Here is an 8,253-nt window from a genome sequence, read left to right as displayed (position 1 = left end):
CCAGCCAGGGGCAATGGAGCATGGCAGGGGCAGCCCCCTCCGCCCAGCCCAGTGCGAGGGCACTATTCACAAACCAGCAGTTGCCAGACGCACAGTGGCCGACTAGCCCTGTGCTGCCAGCATGCCCTTTCCCCTCGGGGGGCAGGCCTATGTTGTCTTGGGGCGCAGTACAAGCGGAGCAGTCCAGGTCCCCTTCTGAGCATGGGCCCGGCTCCATGGCACCATTGTAAACCTGGCACTGGTGGAGGCCTCCCCAGGGCACACCAAAGGGCAGAGGACATCTAATACTGTAACAGATTTATTCCTTCATCAGGTACTGACTTGACATAGATTTTATAGAATATAATACCAACAGGGACACACACACTGGCTATTACTATGTGTTCACTGGTGAATAGCTATAATTATTCTTCAGCCTTTGCCTTTCGTCCTCCCCATCTGAAAGTGTTTCTCTCTTCCCTTTTCAGTCTTTGAAGGGGAAAGCAACTGTATGGATCCAGCACCCAGCGATCACGTTTCTGATACGGTGGGTTGTCTTCTCTCTGTGCACAGTCACAAGCCCATGGGGCCACATTAGCCTTGGCGTTTGGGGGGAGCAGGTGGGCTGAGAAATCTGTTCATGTTGAGGGGATGAAGGGGCGCCCATCCCCAACTCCCCACCATTATTAAAGAAACATTTTAATTCTCCTCCAGCCAGTGGCTCCTGCCCCCGTGCGAGTAACAGCCTGGCCCCTCCCCAGGGTCCCGCCTCCTCCTCCGCACGCACAGCAACAGACTGAGCGGCCTCTGCAATGTCAGCTCCGCAGAAGCGGAGAACCTGCAGAAACAAGGCAGGGCGGCCGTGGTGCGGGGGCAGCTCCCCCCAAAGCGCTCTCTCCCCCTGTGCCAGGAGAAGGTAAACGGAGGGAAGGGCGAAGGGCGCCTTGGGCTGCGATCGGAGATTCCCCTGCCCCCCTCACCCGCCTTCTCGCTGTATTACTCCGTCAGCCCAAACTAGCCCCGTCGGCTGCGGCACACGCAGCGCCCGGAGCCTGGCTGTAGCGGATTCCACAACAAAGAGCCGGGGCCAGGAGCTGTCCGGCTGCCGCTGCTGAGAGGGAAACGGGGAGGCAGAGGGGGATACTCAGGAGCCGAACAGATCCCACCGTCCGCAGGGAGAAACCTGCAGCCGACAGAATCGAGAGCGACATTAGCTCACCAGCTGGAGGAGGAGGGAAATCTGGTACCTGAGCAGGTCCAAGGCTAGCGAGGGAAGCGAAGGGGGGCGGCGGGGAAGAGGCAGCGAAGGGTAAATCCCGCGGGCAGAGCTCGTGGCGTGGCTTGGCTCGATATTAACTGCAGGTTAGTCGGGAAGCAGCCGGCCATCTGCAGGAGAAGCACCTCTCGGGGGGGAGGGGGCGGTGCGTGGAGAGGGTTTCCCCGCTTTCGAGGGGGGTTATGGCCATAGCAGTGGAGCTCTGGTGACTCCGGGAGCGGCTACAGTGCTGCAATGCTGCCAGCAGCAGCCCCGGTGAAAGGAGGCGTCTGAGCAGAAGCAGCATCGCCTCTCCCCATCGTCTTTCTGTCTCTCCCGCCCTCCCTGCTCCGGGCTCAGTCGTCTCCGTCGCCCTCACTCAAGCCGAGGAGCGCCCTGCTCTCTGCAGAGGGGCCACGCCGGGGCTCGCCAAGCAGCGGCTCCAACAGAAACCGCCAAACACAACATGGCCACTCTGCTCCGGAAAATCGGGCTCATCCGACTGCACAACAGGGACACGGAGGATCCCAAGCACCATCATCACCACCACCGCAGCAGCCAGCAGGGCTCCTCGCTCCGAGCCAAGGGCAGCCAGAAGAACAGCAGCAACAAGCAGCAGGGCAGCGCCGGCTGCAGCAGCAGCAGCAGCCCCAGCAAGGAGGGCAGCCCAGCGGGCAACAAGGCCAAGAAAGTGCTGGAGCTCTCCAAGCAGCCGCCGCAGCAGCCCGGCTCGGGGGGCCACAAGGAGAAGCCCCCGCACCACAGCGCCAAGGAGCCCGGCTCGGGTAAGGAGCCCAGGCCGCAGCTGCCGCCTGGGGGGAGCAGCAGCGGCCGGGCCGGCTCTGCCCCGCTGGTGCCGCCCCCGTCGGGCTCTGCCCCAGTGGCGCCCTCGGGCAGGCAGCAGCACTGCACGCAGGTGCGGAGCCGGCGGCTGATGAAGGAGCTGCAGGACATCGCCCGGCTGAGCGACCGCTTCATCTCTGTGGAGCTGGTGGACGAGAGCCTGTTCGACTGGAACGTGAAGCTGCACCAGGTGGACAAGGACTCGGTGCTGTGGCAGGACATGAAGGAGACCAACACCGAGTTCATCCTGCTCAACCTCACCTTCCCCGACAACTTCCCCTTCTCGCCGCCCTTCATGAGGGTGCTCAGCCCCCGCCTGGAGAACGGCTACGTGCTGGACGGCGGGGCCATCTGCATGGAGCTGCTCACCCCTCGCGGCTGGTCCAGCGCCTACACCGTGGAGGCGGTCATGAGGCAGTTCGCAGCCAGCCTGGTGAAGGGTCAGGTAAGGGGCTGAGGACCCGGGGTTCAGTGCCGTGTCAGCTGTTTCCTTACTTGCAGGGGTTTAAGCCCCAATTCCCGCACAGCCTGCTCTCTGGCCCTGACCTCCTGGGCCAATGGCTCCCTGTATGACCTTGGCCAGGTCAAGATACCAAGGTGATGGGTCACCTGTTCTCCCTGTTCCTCAGTGAAATGGGGATAATTACACTTCCCTGCTGCACAGGGGTGATAGGGTCAGTCATGTGGGTCAGGTGCTTGGAGAGCCTCTGGTTTCAGTTATATGCAACGGTAACAATGGGGGAAAGGGTGTGGAGAGGTCTGAAAGGAATGGTTTTATCTCCCCTTTTATATACTTTGTCCTGTAGCTGACATTATAATTTGCTAGCTGGGTAGTGAAAGATGCTGGAAGAGCCATCCCCAGCAGACAATCCCTTTGTGTTGAGCAAATTATCCTCCAGATTTCAGGTGTCATTTGTTCTATCTTGAACTAAAGCCTCTCTCCACTAGTCAGCCTAGACTTGCAGGCCTCCTACTTTACACAAGTATCACTGTATTAAGATACACTGCCTTGAACTGCTGCTTCCAGACTTTTTGTCTGGCTTCTTCCTGGCCTCCAAAGCACTGCACAGATAAATTACTGGATGGGATAGTGGGCAATTATTGGGACTCCCTCAGCACCTGGTTTTTGATAGCTCTAAACATAGGTTTGCCTCTTTGACAATAGTTACACTCAAGCTACAATTCTTGCCCAGTGCTGAGCTATCAACACTGTTGTGCAGCTTTAAATTTGTTGTCTAAAAAACTAATCAAATAATTGTTCACTATACATTAGGTTCATAATGGCTAGCCCTGGAAAAGATCTTTTGGATCCTCCAGCCAGAACAAAATATGTAGGTCCTCAACAGAGGATGTATTAGATATCAAACAATACTCCATTTGCTCTTAGCCAAGAAGAAATATTACTGTTGTGTTCCTTTTTCTCTTTCTCCCTTAGAACACCATTGGAAGTGAGATTTTGATGAATAAATATTTTTTGTGAGATCTGTAGCCAGTCCTTCTTTATGTTCATTACAATGGGCAAGTTGCCTGTGTCTATGTAAGGCGGTTTTCTGATCATTTAGTGTGTCCTTGAAATGTTGTCTTTCCACTTAGCCCACACACACAGGTCCATGTCCTCTAGTAATAGTAGACAATGGAAAATGGTGTTTTTTCCTTCGGACAAAGGTAAATAAATTCACTGGAATCTTTTGGGTGGATCTTTTGTTTAATAAATAATTATTGTTACAGATTTACTCACATTCATTAATGGGACTGCTTGTGTGAGTAACTGCTCATCAGTAGCTTCACAGACTGGCCCATAAAGGAGGTGTTTATTTAGATTACTTTACTTGAACCTTGCCTGACCCTTTTGGGAAAGACATTTCCACAGTCCTCACCTCCTCCTTCAGTTTGGCTTCTAGGTCTGCTACTCATTTATTCAATTAGTTCGTACTGTATGCCTTGTTTCACTTGAAGATGTCAATTTCCATAGGTCACCTTGGAATTCAAAGAAACATCTACCCATAAAAAAGAGGCTTACTTAATTTATAATAGATCTGTGGTATATTAAACCTCAGTAGGATCTGTTTTGTTATGTCCCATTATTTGTTTTTCATTCTTTTTACAGTGATCGTGTTTCTCATTGTATTTGAATAAGGATTGAGAAGTATTATGTTAAAATCTATCAAACCAGTTCTTAAACTATTGTAATATTTTTCTGTGGTTTGTTTCTACCCCTAAACTGAAAAGGGTCAAAACAGGTTTAATGGCATAATTTTGTTTTAAATATTTTGTTTATTCATAACATGGCTCAATATAAAACACTTTAAATAAAATACTTAGATTACTAATCAATTAAACATTAGTCTTGAACACACTGTAAAATTTCACAATCTTCTTTTAATCACCAAAAGGATTTCTGAAATAAAATTCTGTTTTCTGATTGCAAAGGAAGGATGGTTTCTTCAAAGCAAAGTTTTTCTTTTTTGTTGAAATAAACCTGTTCAAGCCAAAATTTATTATAGGTTTGCCAGCAGTTTGATCTTAGGTATTTAATATGAAAAAGTCCTGTATGTAAATTGGTGTGTATTTGTGAGATAAAGTAAAAATGGTCTCTTAAAATTATTGCCAATAATTTAATAGGCAAGTAGCCATAAAAGGGAAATTTGAAAGCCGTGTACTGTGCAATGCAAGTTAAAATATATATTAACAGTAATATAATATATACTTGTCAATTATAGCCTGATAATCTGTGATAGATTACTATCCTGTAATAGAAACCATGCACTGTGTAATGAGAGCCATATTTTTTGTAATCAGACTCATGTTATATAATCTTGATTCCATTGCATAAGTGCAACAGCTGAAAGTACAGACACTTTAGAATCCAAATTCCATTTTTATATTTTAAACATGATCTTCTCTTGACTATTAGTTTAATATCATAAAGTCATAAGAATATAAAATGTTGAAAATATATAACTACTGATCCTGCAAAAATATACATGGTTAATTCTTATCATGCTGCAAGTAGTCACATTGACTTCAGTGAAACTACCTGCACAAATAAGGATGATTCATGTCAGATTAATTAACTAATGCCTGTACAATGGTGTAGCGTATAAAACATTATGAAAATGCTAAATATCATTATTATTTAAATAAGGGTTTGAAAGAGTAAGCACCTTCTGTAGACTAGAAATGACAGTGCAAGAGTAAATGATAATTACTAGCCTACAGTTCCATTGACGGATTATGAAGCTATCATAAAATATGCCAGAATAATGCAGCATCAGAATTCCGCATTTGAATTCCAGCTTGGTAGTCACCATTAGCCTGTGCATTAACCCTTATATTGGGTGTTATCTTCAAGGGAATGTGATGCATGGAGCTCTTGTAGGGTCTGGCCCAATATGAGCTTAATTCTGTTCCTATGGAATTGAGTGGGAGTCTTTGACTTTAATGGAATGTGGATCTGGCTCAGAGAACAGTTACGGGATCAGGATCAAAAGTAGCACTTACATTGTTAAAAGAAGACTTAAGATAATAACAGGTTTCAGAGTAACAGCCGTGTTAGTCTGTATTCGCAAAAAGAAAAGGAGTACTTGTGGCACCTTAGAGACTAACCAATTTATTTGAGCATAAGCTTTCGTGAGCTACAGCTCACTTCATCGGATGCATATAATAACATATGTTAAATATTCTAACTATTAAGAATGTAGAGTATTTCACATGAAAGGTTTCTAAATATATATGCCCCAGTCCTGTAAGCAATTAGGCAAGTATGTATCTTTAATAAGACACCTTATGTGAGCAAAATTACTCAAGTGTGTGAATGCAGGATTGAGTTTTTAATATGCTTTCCACCGTTTGAGATGTTTGCCTACTTTTTTCACTTTTACCAGTTTGAACAATATAACTAGGCTGGTTAGTTTCATTTTTTGTTTCTAGTCAAGCCCACTTTTTGATATTTATGCACAATAATGCTGTTCTGTGTTAGTTTCCAACACTGTAGAGGGAATGCTTAAGTTTTGTGCTGAGCATAAAAATGCTTTTCAGTATATTTCTCGTATTAGGGTTTTGTCAAAAACAAAAACTAAGCAAGTGAACTCTAACCATTAAGCCAGACCTATCATGCTTGTTTATAACTTGCTCTAAAAATTTGCCATGGTTTAGAGTTTGCCATACAACATCTCACTGGGAAACATACATTTGTTTATTTTTATTATCTTTGTGTAAGTTGTTCCAGCTATTTATATATTTTAGGAGTGTCAAAAACAAAAAGGTTGTGTGTGTATAGGCCCTGATCCTGCACCATGGAAGCCAGTGAGAATTTTACTGTTAACTTTAGTGGGCACAGGATCAAGCCCTTGCTTTCGAAGACTCTAGTCCTGCCTAAATGTAAGCACCTGAGTAGTCCCTTTGAAGGACTGGAGCCTTCAGCTCTAACACTGCTTTGGGATTTTGTTTTGTTTTGTTTTTATTTTGGAAAAAAATAAAAGATTTTTCTGGCCACAAAACTAACTAACTAAATGAAATAAAACAAGACAAGTAATTATTTTACTTGACTAGTTAGGAAAAAGAAATAGACAAGCTTTCTATAGGAAGTATTGTCCGTATCTCAAAGAACACACACGTAAAAATAACTTACTTAGTCAACAAGATTACTACCTTTACCAAATAAAAAAGGTCATGATACTGATATTTATAAAGCTATCTTTGAAAGCCTTTTTAGTTTGCATATTTAACACATGCTCTAAGTTCCATTAGATTACTGCACATGTACTATAGAGTATTTAGATTATATAATGTTGACTTTTTAGTATGCAAACTAATATTGACACAAGAGAAGAGTTATTAAAATGAATCATGTCATTGAGCTAAAATTGATCAGAATATTTCATACATTTGCAAGTTGGTCTTTCCTTTATATATTAAAAAAGCATAAAAAGACAGGGATGTTTATACAAAACATTTGTTGCAAATTAATATTAATAGCCTGATTAAAACTGTAAATTCCACAATGAAAGAAAATCAGATTTATGGACTTCCAGCTTTTTACATTGAGTTATAATAGTATATTTGATATGTAAAAGTAATAGGACCCAGTCTTTTTCCCATTGATGTCAATGGCAAAACTTCCATTAACCTCAGAAGGAGCGGAATTGAGTCCTTCTTTAAGCACAGTGGTGTGAGTTACTGGCATGAGACCAGTTCCATTGGGAGCTGAGGGTGCATAGCACCTTGCAGGACGTTCTCAATACCTCGAAGAACTGTGCCCATATTTTCTGCCTTAACTCTGGATCTCTCTTTTAAAAAGATTATTGGGCCAAGAACTGTACTTTAAGAAGGGTTATTATTATTATTTATTTATTATTATTGTTGTGTAATTGATTCCTGCTGTACTCATTGCTGACAGTTTGGTGAGCAAAGCCTAAGGACTTGTCTACAGTTAAAACATTGCAGTGGAACCACTGCAGTGCTTCACTGAAGACGTTACCTATGTTGACAGAAGGGGTTTTCCCGTTCGCATAGGTAAGCCACCTGTCTGATAGGCAGTAGCTACATCGACAGGAGAATTCTCCCATCAACCTAGTGTTGTTGTCTACACTGGGAGGTTAGGTCAGTTTAACTGCATCGCACGGGCTGTGGATCAACCTGATTTCCTAGTGTAGACCAGGCCTAACTGCCTGCACCAGAGTTTGAATCCTGGCCCACTGAAATAAATGACAAAAATCCCATTGACTTTAGTGGGGTTGGGATTTCACTCAAAGAGTTAAGATAACTTTAGAAGAATACATTTGAATATCATCATCTGACACTGCATCAGGTCCTGGAGTGAATATCTTTTGTTGTCTTGGAGCACTCTTGACCCAGCAGAACCTTTTACATCTATGTGGCTAGCCTGAGGGAACTGCACATGTAACTTGTAGCAGATGAAGTGAAGTCCTTTTATTTTTCTTAAGTCTTTAGAAATTTGTAAATCATTCTAGAATAGTAAGTACTGCCCTGACAATATTAAATGCTATTATTCACTGAATAAAGGAGATGGGAGTAGTGCCAGTCATATAACTGTAATAAAAAAGCAGAGTGTCTGCTGTAGCTCACATTTATTTAATATTAAGATGCATGATTGAAATCAGTGCATATCCCTTCAAACACTGATGCTATCTTGTTACTTGCAAACAAGCATTCTT

General features: G+C 44.3%; 1 protein-coding gene across 1 annotated transcript in view; it reads left to right on the top strand.

Moving 5' to 3' along the window:
- The first annotated feature begins 739 nt into the window (after window positions 1–739).
- Window positions 740–8,253, top strand: part of UBE2QL1 (ubiquitin conjugating enzyme E2 QL1) — a 52,142-nt gene continuing 44,628 nt past the window's right edge. Inside the window, exon 1 of the mRNA XM_073332410.2 lies at window positions 740–2,522. Coding sequence (XP_073188511.1) covers window positions 1,701–2,522 — 822 coding nt within the window. The 5' untranslated portion in view covers window positions 740–1,700. The remainder of the gene's footprint in view (window positions 2,523–8,253) is intronic.

This window comes from Lepidochelys kempii, chromosome 2 (genome assembly GCF_965140285.1).
Source record: "Lepidochelys kempii isolate rLepKem1 chromosome 2, rLepKem1.hap1, whole genome shotgun sequence".
NCBI lineage: Eukaryota > Metazoa > Chordata > Testudines > Cheloniidae > Lepidochelys > Lepidochelys kempii.
Note: the sequence above shows the minus strand (reverse complement) of the source record. Positions and strands in the feature narration are given on the sequence as shown.